Source organism: Oncorhynchus kisutch, linkage group LG10, assembly GCF_002021735.2.
Source record: "Oncorhynchus kisutch isolate 150728-3 linkage group LG10, Okis_V2, whole genome shotgun sequence".
NCBI classification, from domain to species: domain Eukaryota; kingdom Metazoa; phylum Chordata; class Actinopteri; order Salmoniformes; family Salmonidae; genus Oncorhynchus; species Oncorhynchus kisutch.
The window spans coordinates 51162608-51185056 of record NC_034183.2 but is presented as its reverse complement, the minus strand read 5'-3'; the positions used below and the strand labels follow the sequence as shown (position 1 = coordinate 51185056).

The 22449-nt window shown below is 43.0% G+C and overlaps 2 protein-coding genes and 1 long non-coding RNA gene across 5 annotated transcripts in view; 1 reads left to right on the top strand and 2 right to left on the bottom strand.

Annotated features, from left to right (window-relative positions):
• Positions 1-1174: 1174 nt before the first annotated feature.
• Positions 1175-5287, bottom strand: LOC109898342 (uncharacterized). Its single transcript, XM_020493287.2, has 9 exons — positions 5156-5287; positions 4823-4919; positions 4558-4681; positions 4245-4402; positions 3903-4045; positions 3581-3758; positions 2993-3132; positions 2165-2327; positions 1175-1875 (listed from the first exon to the last, which is right to left on the bottom strand). The coding sequence occupies exons 1-9, from the start codon at positions 5176-5178 to the stop codon at positions 1810-1812; spliced, it is 1092 nt and encodes a 363-aa protein (XP_020348876.1). The 5' UTR covers positions 5179-5287; the 3' UTR covers positions 1175-1809.
• Position 5288: 1 nt separating this feature from the next.
• Positions 5289-8261, top strand: LOC109898343 (uncharacterized). The gene is made up of 3 exons (XR_002256345.2): positions 5289-5525; positions 6942-7112; positions 7676-8261. It is a non-coding gene; the product is annotated as an uncharacterized LOC109898343 (long non-coding RNA).
• LOC109898340 (insulin-like growth factor 2 mRNA-binding protein 1) overlaps positions 6887-22449 on the bottom strand; it is a 56531-nt gene continuing 40968 nt past the window's right edge. The window contains exons 3-15 of one of the 3 annotated variants that reach the window (XM_020493285.2): positions 20117-20165; positions 18933-18984; positions 18130-18193; positions 16229-16516; positions 15776-15910; positions 15444-15566; positions 14918-15053; positions 14583-14693; positions 14241-14357; positions 13774-13848; positions 13314-13445; positions 12980-13093; positions 6887-12813 (exon numbers count right to left, since the gene is read on the bottom strand). In XM_020493285.2, coding sequence (XP_020348874.1) covers positions 12646-12813; positions 12980-13093; positions 13314-13445; positions 13774-13848; positions 14241-14357; positions 14583-14693; positions 14918-15053; positions 15444-15566; positions 15776-15910; positions 16229-16516; positions 18130-18193; positions 18933-18984; positions 20117-20165 — 1564 coding nt within the window. In that variant the 3' untranslated portion in view covers positions 6887-12645. Of the gene's footprint in view, positions 12814-12979; positions 13094-13313; positions 13446-13773; positions 13849-14240; positions 14358-14582; positions 14700-14917; positions 15054-15443; positions 15567-15775; positions 15911-16228; positions 16517-18129; positions 18194-18932; positions 18985-20116; positions 20166-22449 lie in introns of all 3 variants that reach the window. The other 2 variants (XM_020493284.2, XM_020493286.2) reach the window with 2 other exon arrangements.

Below are 22449 nucleotides of genomic sequence, written 5' to 3'. Positions count from 1 at the left end.
CTCATCATATTTGCGCATCTTCGATGGTCCAACGTCCCTGTCTGTTGTTCGGTGCTTTCCCGGGTAAGTGGGCAGTAGCTCTTCGGCTGCATCAGATTCACATCTGTCAGTGTCCATGCTAGCTGGGCTAACAACAAATTTAGAATTACTGATGGTAGCATTGGATGTGCTCGTGGAAACAGAACAATTTGTGTCGTCGACAGGTGCAGGTGTAGTACTGCTGGTAGTAGCAGTACTACCAGTAGAGCTGGTATGTGTCTATGTATGCGGGCCTTACTTCTTTAACCATTTATCAATATTTGAGCATTTGGAATGAGCAGCAGCTACGTTTGGCTACATACGGACAGTTAGTGGAATTCCCACGAGAGTGTAACGGTTAATGTGATTGGATGTTAATTATTTGACTGGGCTACCTGTATTTGACATTGTGTTGTTATTTCGCTGAATAGTAGACTGTTTAATTTTATTTTTGGCAGTGAAACGAGGCTACTCAGGTGAGAGAAAAACCTCACCCAAATGTATAGCCCCGTTGGAAAATATAAATGGATTGTTTGAAAACGCAAAGAATTTAATAAATATATATATATATAAAAAAATATATATGTTTAATTATTTAAAAAAAAAAAGTGAATCACATTTTTATTTGGCGAACCCCAAATGGCATTGTGCTTACCCCAGTTTAGGAATACCTGGATTATAGAAATTAATTGATGGGATTCAGTTCTATACAGTATTTCTGTTGTTGTTGCATAAACACATTACATTTTCCATTTTAAAGTCATATCTGATAATGATTGGAGCGCAGGAGCTGGGACTCTGAGCTGACTTCTATAAACTGAGGCCCTGTTAGTGTCTGTGTGTCAATGGTATAGGCACATGAGCTGAGCCATAGGGCAGAGATCTACCAACCCACTATTATCTGCAATCACCATTACCCACTCATTAACTTGTCATTTCGTCAGATAAAACATGTTGAGCTTGTACTTCGTCAATAATTATCTTTACAAATTAGCATGGCATTTAATATAATGGCAATTATTATATCATGCAGAGTTGGATTTTATTTTGAATTTTCTGGAGCGCTTATGCTGCGCTCTGACCAATGAATGTGACCATGCGCATCCTTTATGAAATGACCCTGTTCATGTATAAATGACCAAATACACTGATTGGGTAGTTTTTCTTTAAACAAACTATTTATTATGGGGACCCGAACAATATAAATAAAATCAGAATGATTGAAAACCCCACTCAGCAGGTCAATGCGAGTTGTGTGCACTCCGGTAGACGACGCAACCCCAGTAAAAAAAAAACAATTCTACAGCGCATTTGGTAACAATGACCCGGCAAATTGCATTGGTTGTCACTCAACTAATAAGACCCTACGATATGACACTGAGAAAGCCTTTGAACGTTGAAGGTCCGAACAGTCGGCGCAAGCAGCTGTGTCTACCTGACAGTCATATGCAGTTACACGCATAAAAGTTCAATAGCCTACTGAACTGAAGTAGAGGACGCATCAACTCAGTCATAACACATAAGAGGTATTTTTTGAATAAAACAATGAGTGAAAAATTTTTGTGAACTGGCGATTGTAACGTTTGAAATCGGTTTTCTGACCGATGCATGCTAAATTTGGATTGGTTTGGGGTCCTGCAGAACCATGCACTAGCATCTTAAACATTTGAACCAGGATCAATGCACATTGAATTGTTACATTCCTAATATTTACATATTAGAGGTAAGGGCGCCCCTTTGGTGACCATGGAAAGAAACAGCCACTTCCTCTGTGTCAACTAGAGAAGATGGTCAGACGTACGGACTGGAGGAGAGGAACTCCAGCCACTCTGTCAGAGAGGGGGTCTTCTTGGGAGGCTGCAAATTCAAACATACATGTCTCACATTGTAACGGAACAGAATGTACAAATCAACATCACTTACATGGTTGTTTGTAGCTGTGGATTACAAAATAAATAAAAAGAAGACCCCAGAGGGTAAATAATTTCAAGAACTAAATAATTCATGTTTAAGCGTAGATAATAACTTGAAGAACAAGGGCAGTGCTCCATCTTTGCATAAATAAAGTTTTTCCTAATACCATTTCAATGGGACTCAAATGGGCCTCAATACATCAATAAACAAGTAATGGCGATGAATGTTTTACCTGTAGGACAGCGTTGTCGACCAGTTTGCCGTCCCTGCGTACAGAGATGAGTGTAGCTGTGCCTCTGGAAGGGTAGCCCTCCTCCACCTCCAGGTTGCACACCCTCGAGGCAGTCTTCAGGAACACTAGCAGTCTCTGGCCTGGACGCCAGTCTATAGCAAACCTACACACAGGGGAAATTGTCACCATGTCAAAAACAGGTGTTTAAGAACACAAGCAAATTGGACGTTAGAAAACTTCATGTGTCATTGTGCTTGAAATATGAAAAAAGTCCACAGATATGAATAACCTCTCACACAGTGTAATTCTTTCTTAGAAGTGTTGGAGTATAAGCAACGTTATGAACATAAACAGTGTTCTCGTGTGATTGAGAATGCATGGGAAAGGTACTCAATATTTGCTGACAACTTCTACTCACCTTCAGTAGAACTGAGTAGTTCAGAAGTAATATTGTGAAGATATACTATCGGGGGTCATTAAAAACATTGTCTTTGATGGGTTCTCAGCTGAGCTAGTTATGGTTTTTGAGTGCTACTCTGCATGTTTTCGTTTGTAGAAATCTCTGTTGATCTGATCGACTGTATACAACTGTTTTACATTGGTTTTTGTAAGTGTGTGTGTCTCAATGATCCCTATCCAAAAGAGAGGCAGAGGGATATAGTCAGACGGCTGCTTTCAATGCTTTAGATCACGTGGTAAGGCAATTCAAACAGTTACAGGATTCAGTCTCAGAAAGAAACATCATTCTACTATATCATTGAAGATCAAGGGTCTCACTTCTATCATCGCTGACTGTTCTTTGTAGGCACTGTGTGTGTGTATATATACCTGGAGTGTAGGGTCTGGATCTCAGCCAGCATCTCTCCCTGGCTGATGTAGCACTGCATGACCTCCAGCAGGGCAGCACTGAGGTGAGAAAGGCGACTCTTCATGGACTCCACTAACAGCCCTGTAGTACCCTGATACACCTTGAGAGAGGGACGGGGGACAAAGTGGGGGTTGTGACTAATGGCGTCAAAATGTTGTTCTTTTCTCAATAGGTGCCAAAAACTGAGAAATATTGTATCGATATCTTACTTGGCTAAATCTAACAATGATTCCCATCTAAGAGACAGGGCCAGGTAAGCGGCTCAGAGGGAGCTAAAGAGAAGAGTTGTAGGAACTAGGATGGACCCGGACAAGGAGCTATGGAAAAGAGCTGTAGGGACCGGAAACCAAACCAGGAGTGTATTCATTAGTCACTCACTGTAGCAAAACGTTTTACAACGAAAACCGATTACTCTGAGCGGAAAACTTTTTGCAAGTAAAACGAGAGTTTTTATTGGACAAATTCAGGACGGTCCCTCCACATTTTGTTTGCTAGCGTTTGGTTCATAGTGAATAACACCCAGTTCGGAAGTCAGCTGTGTTGTTTACCTGGAGGTGGAAGTGGTCATCAGGGCTCCAAGTGACAGTCAGTCTGAGAGGCTCCAGCTGGCCAGAGGAGGAGGATCCACAGGAGCAGGGCCTCAGTTCCACACACAGCTCCGAGGACCCCACTGACAACAGCCTACACTGCATCACCCCTTGTGTCTCCTCCACATAGCCCTGCAGGCTGGGGAAGGGACAGAGGTGAGTATGGACTAGAGCAGGGCAGTCAGGTGCCCATCCTAAATTTGAAATTACCAAGGGTAGTGTAGAAATAGGACACGTCTCTGCAAGGATGTATGATTGGTGGATAGAGCTGCTTGTTACTCACACATCTCTCAGGTGCTGCCAGTCAGCCGAGCGGGCCAGTGTGGCGTCTGTCTCCACCCTCAGCTGGGCCAGCTGCACCTCACATACACGCAAGGCATTGTGGGCCGTCTTGAGGGACTCCCCCATCTGCAGGCTGAGATCTTTCTATGGGAGAGATGTGGAAAGACATTACACATCCAAAACATGGCACACGACTATACAAAGTAACCATACGAAAGACCACATCCATCAAATGCCTGCAAATTGTGAGGACTGTTGCTCTCTTTTTAAAAAATGTGGAAAGTCACTGTACAGATTAAAGTGTGTGTCCGTGAGTGTGCATCATGAGTGTGTGTGTGTATACCTTCTTCTCTAGTGCTATGACCAGGTTTGTCAGTCTGTCCCGTTTGTGGTGCAGTTTGTCCATCCTGTCCTGTAAGGTGCTAATAAGTGTCTCCAGCTCCTGGACTCCCTCTTTATATTCACTCTTCAGGACCTTCCAGCGTCTGTGAGCATCGTTGCCTGAACACAGCAGACCAGTCATTTGCAAAAGTACTACACTGGGGTAGACCTGACCCCTCCAAATACTATTACATGGTACTCAGAGGCCATGGAAGTAAGGATATCTTGAGTAGCATGATAGCTGATTATGTGTTGGGTGTGTCTCTGTGTGTTACCGGGGTTTGGGGGGCAGGGTTCATTAAACAGCTGGTCAGTTGTCTCCAGTCTCTCCAGAAGCTGCATCATGTCATCCAGCACAAACAACTGTCTGCACAAAATCTTCTGTTTACTACGACTTTCCTGAACAACAACACAGATAGTACTTAGAAAACGTAATTAATGCAATGCATATGTTTTCTTTGACCATCTCCAACATTTTGACGAGTTGTTTGGCCAAGCATTTCAAAGTGTCTAAAGTGGGTGAGGTGTTAACCTACTCACGGTTAGGTAGGGCACCATCAACTCCGCTTCCCCACCCTCCTGATGCTCTGCCACATCGTACAACTCCAAATGTAGATGGTCGCATCTTTCAAGTAACCTGAAAACGATGGTTCAGAGTCAAACTCCGAATTGCTATCTAACTAGCAGCTAGCTAGCTAGCTTGCTTGTCTAACCACTCACATCATCTTGACAGTTATTTTTAGGGATTCATAATTAACTAACGTTAGGCTATTATATGAAGCCTAATTTAACGAAAGGCACGATATTATGGCATAAGGTTGAAATACATTGCATAAGAGTATTCCATTTGATAAAAATGCTTAGGCAACTTACGCTTCAACAGCCTCAGTAGCCATTTTGGTTTTCAAAATTGAGCGGCCGCCGTGCAACGTGGAATGTGATTGGATAGATTATTGTCCAATTAGATTGAAAGTAGTCCGTGCGTGATGGAAAACAGAGCGGCTTCTCTCATAGCCATAAAAGGCAACATTTATAAGGAAATCTACGTAAAAGCCTAGAAATGGTCTGCTTTTTCATTTTCCAAATGTATTTATTAGCAGCACAGGCTCCTGACTACCGAACTCAACAGTACTTTAGACATAAATACACACCACAGTGTTGGTCTTAAACAGGTATGATTAGTGACATTTCAATCAGGAAACTACCAAGCTAGCACATTTGGTTCCTTGGAAGCTGTGGGAATGTAAGTTTTTGGTTTCACATTGGTTCTGGGAACAAAGTCATACATTTCCTGCCCGGTAAAATTTAAAGGTTTTAAACGTTGTGAGAACGTTCATTTTTAGGTTGCAGGTGGGTTCTGACAATGTTTTACATGGTTCCCAGAAAGTTTTCCTGGGAGGTTTTCTTAACGGTCTGAGAGTGGAAGCTATAGGTTATTTGGAGGTTTTAGAATAATTTCCTTAACTTTCAATAACACTGCTAGCTTAGTTTGGGTTAACTGTTTTGAACTCCAAGCACTGATAGGACACATGGAAATTATTTTGCTTAGGCATTAATCATGCAAAAATGTTCATTTTCAGTGATGCTCAAACCTATGATCTTCTGTTCTCTATCCATAGAATTAGTCCATAGCGCCACCAGGATGGAGCGAGCATGCTATGTGTATTCTAACAGACCCCATTACAATGGAAACAAGCATTCATTAAGATCAGGTGTCACCAATTGGTGTGCTCAGCCAACACACGTAAACACACTTAATAAGACCGATGATAGAGTTTTGTTGGAGCTGAGAATGGAATGTATATGTTTTTAATAACATTCTTAGAACTTATTTTGAACGTTACTAATCTTTTCTTGTGGTTTTTATGGAAAGTGTTCTTAATGTTCTGAGAACATTAATTTCAAATAGAACCATGAGGGGAAAAGTTGAAATTCCCACTTAAGAAACCTATGGTTCTCAGAACGTTATGTGCTAGCTGGGTATCTTGTGCCCAGAAAGTTGTAGGAAGGCTGTATGCAAAATAACCATAGAACAAACATGCTCTCACCAAGCTCTAGGAAACGTATGGTTCTCAAAACGTTATGTGCTACCTGGGGATTTTTTTAATAAGAGGGGGGTACTGCTAAATTCATAAACTGTAAAACAAATTTAAAAAAATATATAGGACCTTGATCTAGCCAAGTGTGTACCCATGATACAATTATTCTGTGTCATTTCCTCAGAAAGTAAAGAATTTTGGTAAACTCCTGCTGAGTGTCTCCAGATATAGGCTTAAGTATATTTGTTAATACCAGTGTTTGAGGTTGTTTCTAAGAAATTTCAATACCTAAAGTGCATCCTCTTTGCAAATATTTGCAGAAAATGCAGATATAGTCATGGAGTTCCTAGATTCATAATCGATATCTTTGATTGGAATTTCAAACTCTAGATCGAGGTATCTGATGTGACATGATACAGTGTTCCACTCATGGAAATATAATACATTATTCTAGTTCTGTGGTTAAATTGTAGTTTTTCTGTAAAGACCACAGTGGGTGAAGAAGGCACTAGTGGAGGCACTGTATAGAGTTAAAAGACAACACAGAAAACAAGACAGAAGTGGGTTCCGGTTTTCTCGTCTTTTAATAACACATATCTATGCTCTGTTTTGTTTACAAGGAGTTTAAAATGAGTCTTGATGAGAACTAAAGAAACCAGGCAGGCAGAAGTTGAAAGGCCAAGGCCCCAGAGGTGGAGGAGGGCTGGCAGCAGAGCAGAGCCCGATAGATGGGCCTCTCGCTCTACATGTCCTCCTCCTCCAGCTCCTCCGGAGACTGACCAGCTAAACAGGTACGTTCTTTTCAAATGAATCATTGAAAATTAAAATAAACAATTCAATCGTTTAGACATCATGCTGCTCTGAAAAGGATTCACTGAGTGTTATTGTGTTGCAGTTCACAGAGAGAGAATCCTAATGCATCCAAACACAAGAAATACAATCCTATGTCATTTGAAAAAGCAATCAGAAAATAAATCAAACCAAAAAAAGATGAAGAATTTTGAGGCTAAAAACATCAGTCTAATGAAGAACAAAAATGCAACTGGATAATTAAATCTAGTTTTTTTTGGAGAGAAAAAATACTTAAGTTTCTCTCCCCTTGAATTTTTCCATTTCATAATCTTTTCAAAACAACTTCTAACAACAGAGAAAACAAAATAATCTTTGGAAGAATTTAAAGTTATTTTTCTTTAATAGACTGAACTGCAGTATATGGAGATGCCGCTACATAGTTATTTATTCATTTACTTACTTTTTATTTCAGCATTTTCAAATGTTAAACTTTTTGTTTCCTTTTTTAATTTGACCTTTTACCATTTTTTTTCTGAAGAGGTAAATCAATTATTTTTTACAGGGTTACAGGTATCGTGCCCCTTGATTCCAGAAGTGAAGACAAAAGGAGAGATGGTGGAAGAGGGGCAGAGCTAGAGGAGGACTGTGGGAGGAGGAGGGTGGGACACTGGGTCTCAGGGCCCCAAGTGAGGGCCCATGGGGGAGCTGGTTATCCGAAGGGAACACAGAGAAATGTGGAACAGGCACAGAGTGTGGTGTATCTACTGAGGGACAGAAGCAATTTCAGGGCCCTTGGGTTCTCATTCAAGAGAGACCGAATAACCCTGCTCCACCAGAAGAGCCACAAAGGGTTTAGTTTCCCATGTATTCACTTTGTTCCAATCCTCAGTGCCCCCTTATCACTCAAACCAACATGTCCCAGGCCTTATGGGGATGCCCATAATAAACCCAGTCACTCCCCACACATAGTCCTCTCCCTCCCTGCTCCTGCACCCCACTTCACCCTCTGTATTTATTTTTACCGTCCCAACAATAAGCCGGAGAGGTAAAATGAAAATTAAAAAATTAATGAAAGTGAATGAAAGAAAATACTGTAACATGCACTGTTTGCTCTTGTCTGGTTGATAAAAAAACAATCTTATGGCTAAGTCTTGAGGTAGCGTTCCCAGTTATGTGTGAGGTTTGTTTCATCTTTGTAGCACCCATCTATGATGTTTCGTTTAAGTGAAGACCAGAGTCTACCAATGAGGAAAAAACCATTGCGGTGTGCATCTTTGTTTCAATAATCATAGCCATCATTGAATCTGTCATCAATATGCGAAAGCTACAAGCTTTGATGGGAAGTTTCAAAAGAGTTTTGTCATATTGTTGTGGGTTTGTTTTGTAAGTGGATAATCAACAGTCCACATGCCAAATGTTGACCATGAATATAGCTTGTCAACATATCACTCAAATTGCATAAAAATGGACTTCAGTTCAGACATGAGAGGAATTTTGTTTGTGGACACAATAGTGAGCCATTCGCTTTGCCATAGACAACGAGCATGGATTTCATGTTATAGTGCTTCAAAGTGTGAGGGCTGAAGAGTAAGCCACTCAGTGAACAGACCAGGTGTCATCCATTACAGATAAAACCAAATTCTTATTCTTTCTCTTTTTGAGTACAAAAACTTGTGTTTGGCACAGTTATTACTTACATCATGTAATGCGTTACATGTTAGTATTTTGTATTTATTTAGTAGCTGTTTAAGAGTCCTGTGCATTAAAAAACATGATCAGAAAAAAAATTAATCAACCATTTTTCCAAACTAAAGCAACGGAAACAAATTGAAAAAAAGTATATGTAATACATCTAGAAACGTCTGAACAGAAGTGAGAAAACGAACACAATCGAGGCCAGCGTAAGAGAGGGTGGAGGACTCTGTAGTTCCCCTCAACTCCCCAAAATGAAATGATTTTAAAAAAGGTCCTCCTAGTCCTGTGAAGTACAGAAAGTACAAATAAAATCCTGGTAGTAAGAGTGTGAGTAGAAGGATCTTAAACCAGGGTGGTGAAATAGTGAAAGAAGACTAGGGGGGAGGAGGTTAAGTGTGTGATGTTAAGTCTACTTTGACTGGACTATGGTATACAGTTGCATTTCCAGTCACCAAACATAAATAGGCAATTCCTGTATGTCAAACAAGGGTACGCTATTTGTCTGTCAGTCTCTGACATGGTAGATAAGTCCCTCCCCCGCTTTTCACAAAATATTGGCCCATCTCCTGTTACTCGTCTACGCCTCCGTTACTAAATTGCATCAAGTTTTAAAAAGCCCTGGAGGTTCTCTGTCATTTCAATATTTAGTTGTTTACATTTTTCAATTAGTGTAACAGTATTTAACCAGATGTCATGTCCAAATAAAGCTTGCTGAATACAAAGAAAAGATACAAAAAAATGGCTGCAGTCTGAATAATCCAAAATAGTGTGTCTTGGTGTTTGTGAACAGAGCTCTATGGGTCGGAAAGAGACTGAAACTTCCGAGGAGCATTTGTACCCCACATGATGATGGAGTCATATGCTCGTTGCCAAGGAGACCTCTAAACATGTCAAGTCAGCTCTTGCCATGGCAAAACAAGAAGTTGCCCGTCTCTTGAAAAAAAAAATGGAAGCATAAACAGTAGAATAGACTTTCACCTGTCGATGGTAAGAAAGTATGTTTCAAAGCCGCTGGCCAGTCTACTGGATGTGTTAAATGAGTAGCTCAGGCTGTGGAAATGATGCTATCTGGCAGTGTCAATCAGTGACCTGGAAGTTTTTACTCTTCGGCTTTTCCATCATTCCTTCATCATTTTCCCTCCATAGTCATTTCAAAAAATACAAAAGTCTGGTGATCGGTTTCCTTTTACATCTTATGAACAGGTTGAATCTATTTATTTTATGCATTTTTTTTTTCAACTTCCTTGTTTTTTGCTCCCATTTTTAAAAGGTTTTTGAACACCCCTCTGTCTGTTGAAAGACCAACCGAGTCCATAGGTTCTCTTTCTACTTTTTTCTGCTTTTTTTTTTACACCCCACCACTTCCCCCACAAAAAAATGTAACACTTAAAACCAATTTAAAAAAAAATAAAAAACACTAACACACCCAAACCCACACACGATCACACTCACAGATCAAGATCATGAGAAATGGGGAGGGCTGAGGCTTATTGGTCAGTGCACAGAGCTAATAAATATTCACATTCAGTGTTTTCAGAGTAAGGGGACAGATCGAACGCCCTTCAGTCTTACATCAACATTTCTCTGGCACAGCACAAAAGATGGACTGCAACATGTAAGTAAACATTCTGCGCATTAAGATGATGTCATCATGAAACAGACAAGAGGGCCTTGGATACACAGTGGTCAAAGTCATATCATGGGAATTCTGCCTCAAAAACCTGTCCTGTCATGCTGTCAGTATTCTAGTTCAGCAGTAAAACAAATGATAGCTTGTATGACAAACATATATAATCATAAATAACCTTTTGACCATGTCAAAAACATAATTACCGGGACCTGATCATAACCCACACCCATGGTGTGGTATGGACCAAAATGTGCCCAGAGACCCTCTTGACTAACAGCGCCATTCCCCATTGGCCAATACTCTGATTTTAAAGACCGAATGCTCCAATCATACTTCAGAAGAGCCAGAGGCTGCCCCCAAAGCAGGCATGACAACACATGACATGGTCCTCTATCACCTGGCCATTGTTGGCTGATTTCACTTTTTCTTCTGGGGCATCACCTCTGGGTCATTCTGATGTTCAAAATAAAAGTCACACAAAAAAAACAGAAAAAAATAACCAAAGCAACAAGACAACCTAAAAAAAAGTTTTTTTCTTTCCTTAAAAAAATAAAAAATATTCAGGACTTTCAGCTTTATATAAAACACCAGCAAGCAAAAAAAAAAGAAGTTAGGAATACTGAGGTAACAATACCCTGAGGTAGGTTTTTATTTTTTATTTCATTTTATCTAATATTTTCTAGTAACGGTGAGAGCGCCCCATGCTTCTACCCCTCCTTCATTAGGTGGGGTCTGGAAGCGTCACCAGCAGGCCTTCAGCGGAGGGGAGAGAGAGCGAGAAGAAGCCATTCCCCACTAACTGTTATTACCTTTCCATCTAGAGGAAAGGACTGTGGATCAACTCACCTGACCCATGCAGTCGTGGTCCTCAAAGACCGCTGTGTGTACTGTTTTTGATTCCATCTGGTCTCCTAACTAGTTTGTGACCACAGTAAGTATGGGTTCAATCCTGCTTGGTATCAAATTAACCAATGGATTTAGTTTTTGACGTTTTTGTAGATCCAATAAAACAAAATCCAGAACACACAGGAGATTCCAAAGAACCGGTTTTGGTCTAAATTGGGTCTGAGCATGAAAAAGGCAATGAGCAAAATCAAATAAGACCTCTTCTCTGTCAGTCATTGCAGGACTGCTACATATCTGGCTCAACTGTCCACAGTATTTCTCCTTGCCCTCAATTCATTCTCCCGAGGGACCGGGTTAACTCACATATCATATATATATAATATATATAAAATATGCCGTTTAGGCGTGGGCCGCTCGCCAGCGAGCATGGCTAGCTAGTTAACGGTCGTTCTCGTCCGCGTCTCGGAGCTAAGCCTCTGCAATAGAACTGCAGGACTAGCCGCGGCCTCCACGCACTTACTGATCTCTTACTGCTCTGACCAGACGCCTATCGGGACCTCAGGAACAAACAGTGCCTCGGAAACGAGGCAGACCTGAGTCTTGAGGCGACCCCAAAAGGCAAGGCGATCGAGGGCAGCATTTCATTACATTTCATGAAGATTCTATTTACAACCTCATATTTTATTTTTTTTCCTTCGTAGTTTTCTACGAAGGAGTCAAAGAGCAGTGTTAACAACTGCGGCCCCTCTGCTGAACTTTCATTGGCTGACGAAGGGTCACCTAATCCATGACCCCACCCTCACTGCAATGGCTTCCCCGCCCCCTCTCCCGGTTCCCGATCACTGCATTCTATTAATAATACCTCTGAATAAACATTTCTATACATATATCTTTATCTTTAAAAAAAAAAAAAAACACCCTTAAAATATAGGACTGGCTGGAGATGGTTAAGAGCTCAGTGTGGGTTTAGTATCAAGTAGGCTGGCACATCCAAGTGTGATCAGGGAGAGTAGTCGCTCTCCATATGAGGAGAACCAAATGCCCCCCATTGGTGTGAGAGAGACCCTCTCTGAAACACAAAAGGAGGCCTCTACCTGCCACATCCTCCAAACAACTCACCATTCCTAGTCAGTCGCTCTGGCCTGGCATCTGGTCTCTGTTTTCTCTAAGTTTACTTTACTCCTCTTTTTTCCCCTCTCTAAACTTTGTCATCTCTCAGGCGTTTCCTCTCTCCGACTCAGTTTGACTCGCATCTCTCCCTGTCTATCGCTGGGTCCGTGTGTCGCTCTCTTTTATCCGTCTGTTCATCTATCCCCCGTCCGTTTTTCTGTCTGTCCGTCCGGTAAGGTCCCTCTGCCCCGTCACTTTCTCTGAGGCCGGGGCTCCTGTGCCAGTCCCTGGGAGGGCCCCATCTCAGACAAGACCGGGCCGGGGTGTGGCCCCTGGCGCTCCCCCTGGCGCTCCCCCATTCCTCCCTTCTGCTGCTGCCTGACCTGTGTAAGAATGTCCCTGATCTTCCTCTGGGCCAACTGCAAGAGAGACAACAACATATGAGTGAGCAAGTGAGGAGACGGAAGAGTACTGGAGAAACTGTTGATGGAAATGATGAGGAGAGGTTGGGGCCTCTTCAAATCTCGGTAAGTTCTATATCTATAGGCAGCTTATGAAAGAGAGTGAGGACTAGGAGATCCTCACCTGGCTTGCGTAGAAGTGGCCGATGATCTTGACAATAACCTGGTCATTCTCATCGGGGGTCTGTTCGCGAGGGACCACCACTTCAGCTGCAGTGAGGTTCTGTAGCTCATTCACCTGAGGAATAAGAATGTTTTGTTAGTGATTTGCACTTAGTTAAAACTAACATGACTGTTTATAGTGAGTCGTGGTCCTATGCCCAGTTGTTATAGCTCAGGAGAGGATAGCCACAAGGAAATATAGGAACATAATTGACTGTAATAAAGGGTACAAGCTATGCCAAAAAGAGAACGGGATGGAACTTGAGAAGGACTCAGAGAATATCCTTTACACTCACCGTCTTTCCGCCTTTCCCGATGACTCGGCCGGCAGCGGCAGCAGCTACCTTGATGTGTGTCTCCAGCTTCACTTCCTCCTTTGGCCCAAAGAAGTTTTCCTCCTTCAGTTTACCATAAATCCTGCCCTGAGCCTGAGGTGGCGACAAAGAGTCAAACGTCAGTTTGACATCGAAAAGTAACTACACCCTATGGCTTGACATGTGACTTCAACAGGGATTTGGAGGGGAAAAAAGAGAGTACAAAGGAGAGGAAGAGTGTAAGGCTAAAAGTAGGATAATACAGGTTGGAGAAGAGGAAATGGATGGAGGAAGAGAAGGCAGGACAGGCAAGCAGAGACCACACACAAAGAAAGATGCAAACAACAAGAAGAGGGCTCCCAGTTCTGGACACTGATATGAACACTATGACAAACAGGGGCTGAAAAAGAAATTGTCTGATCATGCTCCCATTCTACTGTACCTTGAACTGGGCCTCAGGTGGGCCAGTTACAATGACCATTCGCATCTTGGAGTCAGGAGCCTCCGCTGGGGCAATCTGGAGGGGAAAAGATATGAAGGTCAACTTAAACCACATAGATAGACGTCTATGGCACATGGGGATGTGCGAAACTTACTTCACATGGCGCCGACCGGCAAGACGCTTAAGGAGGGCGGTCACGTGTGCTAGCGAAGCAGAGGTCCCTAGTTTGAGGCAGGTATGGGCCGAATCAGAAGGAAGTGGTACTCGCTAAGCAAGCAGTGTGACGTCCTTTACAGAGACATGATATGTACAAGTATAGGTGTCTCAAAAAAGTCATTGTTTTTCTCAAATCAGTTTCAGAGCGGTGATGAAATGCACTATTTACATCCCGCTCGGTGCATTATCTTTCCTCATTGACCAATTTCCGTGTGTGAGTGAATGTCTGTGTGTACCAGTAAATCTCTCACCTTGATTGATGCTCCAGCGAAGCGGCTCAGCTGTTTTATATGCTGTCCCTTCTTGCCAATAATAGCTCCTACCGCCTGGGCCGGGATGTACACATGGACTGTCTCCTGCTCAGGGGCCTGTAGGGTGACATGAAACAGTTACAACTGTATCACAACATGACCACAGCCCAACCAAGATCTGACCCCGCTGATCTAGAGGTTATTACCACACCACAACCCAACCCTGAGGCAGACCGAGGTCATGTTTGTGAAAGCTAGCATCAGCGTTTGCAAACACAGCTAACTCAACTAAAGCTCAATGACTGGAACCCAACGGGCTTAGATAGAAGCCTGTGCACTTACCCCAAAAGAGCCATAGGGGGATGCAGAGTTGCCTGATGGGGGAGGGGGCATGGAACCGGAAGGGGGGAAAAGTCCAAGCGCTCCAAGGTTCAGTCCGGGAATCAGATGAGTCTGTTGCTGGAGACAAGAAGCAGGTAAGTGCCAAAGGAACTGATCTGAGAGTGCATGATAGTTTGAGTGCATGTGACAATTACTGCATGTGCGTTTCTCCCTACGAAAGTCAACAAATACAGGTGGAAACCTAATGTGCCAGGGGCAGGAGAAAGATCTATGTGAGAGACCATTGTGTTTTGAAGAGAATTGGAGGCCAGTAACTTTATTGAGCATTGACTCACATTCATGGCGGCCATGTCATTGTCATAGGCCTCGCGCACTTTCTTCATGATCTCCGTCTCGGCCAGACAACAGGCCTCGATGGGTCCCTTCACTGTGATGGTCCTCTCTGGGTTGTACACAGTCAGGTCCTGGAGTCTTCAGACAGGAGTGGAGGGAAGGAAGAGACAGGGTGGGAGAGGTGAAAGAGAAGAATAGGAAAGAGGGAGAGGTCAGGTGGAAAAGGAGAACGATAAGAAACAGGAAGAGCAGGTAGAATGAGAAATAAGAAGCAGAAAGGTGATGGGGAGAGGAGCAGAGGGAGAAAAATAACAAGGAACATTGTTAATCAACCACAGTTGATCACTGGAGACAATAATGAAGAAACAAGTCAGTACATTTAATCAGTTATTGGATATAGTCATATGTTTCCATCACACGGTGCATGATCTTTCCTAATTGACCATGGCAGCTCTACATAAACATACCCAGGTGTGTTTCATGATGAGTGTTGATGTGTTTGTATGTTTTTAGATGTGTGTGACTAACGGGGAGATTGTGATCTTGGTGTCGGTGTCCTGCTCCACTTTCTTCAGGTTGCGCCCCTCCTTGCCGATCAGTCGGCCGACAAAGTTATTGTGAGCCAGGATCTTCAGGGGTACTTCTTCAGCACTTGAGAGGACAAGGAGAACACAGTATGAGATTAAACACAGAAGAAAATCAAATGTACCGTTTCCTAACGGCATGCATAAACGTCCACCCCTAGCACAATCGGAGATACCGTTTTTCTTTATGGGAAAAGTTACTAAATAGCTGGAGGGTCACTTTAAAGTTGTCACACTGTGCAGGTTTGACAGCTGCTTCATGGACACTGCACTCACGTCTTGGTGTCCTTAGCCTCCTGTTGCATGATGTCCAGGATCAAACGGCAGGCAGAGGAGCAGCCCTCGGGGGTGGAGTGGATGCTGATTGGCTTCTCAGCTGCGCCGGCATTCTCTTTGCGATGGACGTCGATTCTAGCAGCAGGGACAGAAAACGCAGGAAAGTCCGTTTGGCCATACAGTGTTGTGTTCACAAGCAGGTGGGCTGGGCACTTTTGGTTTGTTCAAATTCAATCGAAAGCTCTTTGGGTTTGTGCAACGCTCCCAGTACATTTTCATAATCACTTTCAAAGCCTTAATAACAAAGATGGGATGTAGTAAAGCTTCATTTCAGTCAAGGCTTTGCTCTGTCTATTCTAGCAACAAGTCACCGGTATGGCCTGACTTGCACTCACTTGATCTGGTTCACTGGCACTGTTACTACTATATTGGTCAACTGATATTGGTACTTACTTGCTCTGGGTTTGTTTGGTGATGTTGCGGATGGTGGCACCCTCCTTGCCGATGATGGCCCCCACGAATTGGGTGGGCACCAGGAGTCGGAGGGGGATGTCGGCATGCTGGTGTTTTGAGGGCATGCCTGAGCCCGGGGAACCGCCACGGGGGCCGCGGGGCCCGTAACCGGGGCGACGACTATTGTCTGGGCCGTGTTGGGAGTCGACATCCGACGTCTCATCTGGGATGTAGGAGACACGCAAGGAATTGTTCTCAAACTCGTAGCCGTTCAGCTTCTGGATAGCCCTGGGAGAAACGGGTAGATGTTAGATTTCACATTTAATTATACATCGACAATAGCAGCAAAACTAGAAATGGTCATTTGTAAGGATGACGAAAGAGAAGGAAAGAGTTCCCGTGGTTTGTGTCTTTCACCCATGAGGTTTTCTGAATAGCTTTCTATAATGACGATCTGTTTTTACTCCCCAAATGTTTTTTACCTGGACCTCGAAAGCCAAATGTCTCAAAACAATGCTTTTCTTAAGTGAAACATTCTACTATGGCCAAATTCATCGGCTGCATGTGTGTAAGTTCATCTTTAATATCTTTGATCATTTTTCATGTTGCAGGGCAGAGCAATCCCCAACTGCAGTCCTACTATCATACCACTAGAGGTCAAGCGAGTGATATACACACCATATATACAAAAGTATGTGGACACCCATTCAAATGAGTGGATTTCAGACACACCCGTTGCTGACAGGTGTATAAAATCAAGCATACAGCCATGCTATTGCCATAGACAAACATTGCCTATAGAATGGCCTCACCGAAGAGCTCATTGACTTTTAACGTGGTACCGTCATAGGGTGCCACGTTTCCAACAAGTCAGTTCATCAAATTTCTGCCCCACTTTAGCTGCCCTGGTCAACTGTAATTCTGTATTTTTTTATTTTACCAGGTAAATTGACTGAGAATACGTATTCATTTACGGTAACGACCTGGGTAATAGTTAAGGGAGAGGAGGGGGGATGAATGAGCCAATTTTAAGATGGGGATGATTATCTTTCTATTCTGGTTAGAGACGGTTTGCACTGTTCTGTGAAGGGAGTTGGACACAGTGTTGTACGAGATCTTCCGTTTCTTGGCAATTTCTCACATGGGATAGTCTTCATTTCTCAGAACAAGAATAGACTGATGACTTTCAGAAGAAAGTTCTTTATTTCTAGCCATTTTGAGGCTGTAATCAAACCCACAAATTCTGAGGCTCCAGATACTCTACTAGTCTAAAGAAGGACAGTTGTATTGCTTCTTAAAGCAGCACAACAATTTTCAGCTGTGCTAACATAATTGCAAAAGGGGTTTCTAATGATCAATTAGCCTTTTAAAATGATGCACTTGGATTAGCTAACACAACGTGTCATTGGAACACAGGAGTGATGGTTGCTGATAATGGGCCTCTGTACGCCTATGTAGATATTCCATTATAAATCAGCCGGTTCCAGCTACAATAGTCATTTACAACATTAACAATGTCTACGCTGTATTTCTGATCAATTTGATGTTGTTATAATGGACAAAAAAATTGCTTTTCTTTCAAAAACAAGGAAAATTCTAAGTGACCCCAAACTTTTGAACGGTAGTGTAATTTAGCCCTATACGCTTCATTCATATGGTCCTCCATAGCTCAGTTGGCAGAGCATGGCGCTTGCAATGCCGGGATAGTGGGTTTGATTTCTGGGACCAGCCCTTTGTAAAATGTATGCACTCATGACTGTCCCTTTGGATAAATGAGTCTGCTAAATGGCATACATTATATGGACACAAACACATCCAGATAAGCAAGGTGTGAAAGGATATGGACTGGGTACATTTGGAAGTAGAGATGTAGAAAAGATCATGCACTATGGGAGACTTACTGTCTGGCATGTTCCCGAGTTCCATATGTGACGTTGACCACCGCAGTCTCACTGTCTGTGTTCACTAAGAAAAGGAGCCAGAGTGAGAGGGGAGGAGAGGGGAGGAGAGAGAGAGAGAGGGAGGAGGGGAGATTGCATAAGTCAGAGGATTTAAACCCACCTCCTTGTCAGACCCATTTCCTGAGAGTTAATGATATTGATTGACCTACGACAGAGCATGGGATATCCCATTGATCAAATCTGATTCGCTGACAGAGAAGGACTGAGAAGCAGCGATTTACCACTGACATAAAGACTTCACTCTTGCGGGGTGTCCTGTAGACTGGTATACTCAAGCTATTTCTTAATGAGCTGCATTCACAAAGGGAGGTGCTTGGACGACAGAAGGACTCTCAGAACTCTGATCACACCCCTTATTCATAAAGCGCCTCAGAGTAGGAGTGCTGATCTAAAATCTGTTTTTTCTCTTAATGATTAAGATAACCTGGACAGGTAGGACCTGATCCTAGATCAGCACTCCTATTTTGAGACGCTTTATGAATATGCTTTTGTTTTGTAGCTCAGATGGATAAGGGAAAGCAGATCCGGTCAGGACTCGATAGAAAAGAGTGAGTGACATTTTTGTAGTGCAAAAGCATTGTGCAAAGAATTACTGTGAATCTCCTTATAATCTTGCCCAGTGAGTGTGTAAAGGAAGCCTTATCATTGGATTTGTAGATCCGATGTTCAGAGCGAAGTCTGACCGGCTATGAATAGAACAGAATAACTTTAGTTTTTCCCCAGAGGTAACTTCAGTATCTTACCTTGTTCGCAGTTCTCAACGGTCCCATATTGGGCCAGCAGACCATCCAGCACCTAGGGAGGGGAGAACACAATTTCATTATAGTTGTGTTTCGACATTTCCACCTCAACCGAGTTTCTCCAATGTTCTCCTATTTGTCTCACTTCCTACATCAGTGTAAAGCAGTTCCAGTCCTCAAGGGCCAAAGTGTCTGCATCATTTCAACCTCCCACTTCATTGATTAGTGTTACTGACTGGAGAGAGACACTTCCCTGGTCTAAATCAGACACTGATGTCCTGTGTGGCTCAGTTGGTAGAGCATGGTGCTTGCAATGCCAGGACAGTGGATTTGATTCCCGGGACCACCCATATGTATAATTTATGCACTGGTATGACGCTTGGATAAAAGGCATATCTGGCCATCCAGAAGCTTGGTTTGACTGCTCTGATGTAATGAGTTAGAATTGTGTCTTCAACGTGGTTTCTTAGTCTGACATTGGGCCTATTTTCTTTTAAAACTCCTTCTGGCTCATGTTCAGGGCTATAACATGGATGGAGAAACGTTACCCTCGTGTGGCCAGCTAGGGAAGGACATACTGCGTTGCACGCGAGCACTGGCAGGATGGAGTGGAGAGCGAGAGAGAAAGCGAAAGAGCCCCCCCCCCGCCTTAGCAGAGACATGTGGCCCGTCTTCGTCCAGCTGTCAGCGGTAGCGTGCGCCGCTCAACACCCACACCCACCATTTATTTTAAAACCTTTATTTAACTAGGCAAGTCAGTTAAGAACAAATTCTTATTTACAATGACGGCCTAGGAACAGTGGGTTAACTGACTTGTTCAGGGGCAGAACAACAGATTTTTACCTTGTCAGCTCGAGGATTCAATCTAGCAGCCTTTTGGTTACTAGCCCAATGCTCTAACCACTAGGCTACCTGCCGCCCCCAAAATAAAGCCGCCCCACAATAAAGACAATCATGTCCGCAGCCATAGTCAATCTAAATGCCTTTTTACTCCCCTAACTCACTCACATCTCAGATGGCTACACAGAACATCATGTTCTGAACAGATTTTTCCTGATTACTTACCTATGTTGTAGTAGGGACTAACCTAGGCTTTTCCATCTAAAACTGATTGAGAGACACTAACGGACCCATTGATACATTTTGATATGGTGAAACTATGTTATGGTCAAACCAGGGGCACTCACCTCCCACTGCAGGTGTGGAGGAATGTTTCTGATCTGGAGTTTCCTGGTCCTAAAAGAGAGTGAAAGAGAGAAATAGAGAAATACTATTTGAAAATATTAAACGCAAACATGGACGTAAAACATTTACATACTTCATGCAGTCAAATGGATTTGGTCCAACTATTGCCTGGTGTGTGGGTCTAATCCTGAATACTGATTGGTTAAAACCGCATCCCAGCCGGTGTCTATTCTACAAGTTACCACCGGCTAAATCTATGATGTTAAAATGCCTATTTACTCTGTTCCATCTGACTGTGCAATCCAATGTCTCATCTCCCCAGCCAGGCAATTTATAAATGTGGATCTCCACTATAAAAAGCATCTAGACATTATCTCACATTTCTTTTAGACTAACATTTAGTTTTCAACAGCGGACAAGACAGACAAGCAGGCAGCGTTTCTCAGCCAGTCGAAATCATGAATCGGCTGGCATCATTTTGATGGGATATAAACAACCGTCAATTGAAATAAGGTCAAATGAAGTGCAGCTGGTTTGCAGTCTTTATAGTTTGAAGTGATTGTGTTAGCTGCGTTGTTGTCTAGCTCCGCTGAACAAGTGAACAAGTTTTTTTTTATGCCAGGCGAAATCGTGCCTCATTAGCACATTGCTATGTATGTATCCTAACAACTGTCACTAGAAAACAGCTTAAACAAATGCAAATGCAGTTACTTTGCTGTTATTCTGGCCGCACTTTTTAACGTGACTGTCAGTTAGCCGTAGTCGGCTAGCTAGCAAGCACGGGATAAGAACATTGCCAGCCAGTATGACAATGGACATTTAGAACGAATGGCTGGGTTGCGTCTCTGGCAACCGAACCACCAGCCGACCAGCCGGCTTGAGTAACAACCCCAGATTTGTGTCGGGACTATATCTTGTGGAAGTATGAATAGTATGACTAAATTCATCAAAATAATGTTTTTATGGAAAATATGTAAATCATTATTTGAATGTGTTGGTAACCCTTTGTATAAAAGTGATAGTACCCTCGAAGCTGGTGTTTGGAGGATATATTGGTAATAACAACACCCGTACCAATATAGCCTCCAAACACCAGCTTCTCGGGCATTATCACTTAATTAACCATCCAATTCTGAAACTTTTTTTATTATAAACCTACATGGAAATTTACCAAATATTTTTGGGTCAAACCTCATTCTTTATTTAATTGAATCAGAAGCATGATTGGGTTCTCTGGTTCGCGGTTTAGCATCGTAAAATACCAGTGTATCTCAGAGTTTGCCTGCAGCGACTGTGAGAGGAAAGAGCATCGGTGTCACTACTCCATATGTTTTATACTAGTTCACAAGTACAACTCCAATACTTTGAGCCTCTCAACTGAGAATTCTGTGACCATAAAAAAAACGACGAGCTCCATTGTACTGACCGCCAATGCACCATTGAAAGTTATGACAAGCTGTCAGAGACAGACACACACACACTCACACACACACGGTTGGCAGTCTTGTGTTTCAGGTCTTAACATCCTGGTTCAGTACACATGAGCGACGCTGAAAGTGTGTGTGTGTGTGTGTGTGTGTGTGTGTGTGTGTGTGTGTGTGTGTGTGTGTGTCTCAGCTCATCAGCATCTGCCAGCTTGCATATCCCGCTGCCTGTTGCTGGCCTGGACTCGGAGAGAGAGCGAGAGAGAGAGAGAGAGTGTTTGTGTGGGTTGGATGGACTGGGGTGTGTAGGGAGAAAGAATGGGTATATTGAAACCGGACACTGACGACAGATTTAGTACTCTGCCAGCTGCCCTGGAACGTTCCCAACACATGGGCACAGAGCGAGAAAGAGAGAGAGAGCGAAAGAAAGAGAAAGAGAGAAAAACTATGAGGGAGTATAGTAGAGGGAGAGAGGGTGTGAGGTTGGCATTAAGCGAGAGAGAGTTGACTGCAGGGGAACGCATGCGAGAAAGGGACAGAGTGTGACAGAGCGCAAACAGGAGCGAGAGAGAAAGAACTGCAGCAGGGGGAGGACAATCTCCATAACAACATCATCAAGGTTCCCCAAAATACAAGAATAAACAAACAAGCTGAATAACTTGTATATTGAACCACACAGTACCAAAGTAGTATTTACAGATTTATTCAAAGATTTGGCCACAGAGAAGGCAAAGTGGAGGAGATCAGGGGAACATAGTGAGGAGAGAAAAGAGGACAAGGAGGGGTAGCAGGTAGGTAATAGTAGCCTATCAAATTTTCCTGCTTCAACCCCTTGGAATCTCTGACTGGGAGTAGAATGACGTCGCCCCTAGATGTACGGTCAGTTTTCGCATTTTCCACCAGATTTTAGA

Coding starts and splice junctions, on each gene's coding strand:
- LOC109898342 (XM_020493287.2), bottom strand. CDS start 5,178: ATGGCTACTGAGGCTGTTGAAGC. Junction 4,920..5,155: donor GCTACTGAGGCTGTTGAAGC/GTAAGTTGCCTA, acceptor CATCGTTTTCAG/GTTACTTGAAAGATGCGACC. Junction 3,759..3,902: donor TGGCAGCACCTGAGAGATGT/GTGAGTAACAAG, acceptor TCCCTTCCCCAG/CCTGCAGGGCTATGTGGAGG.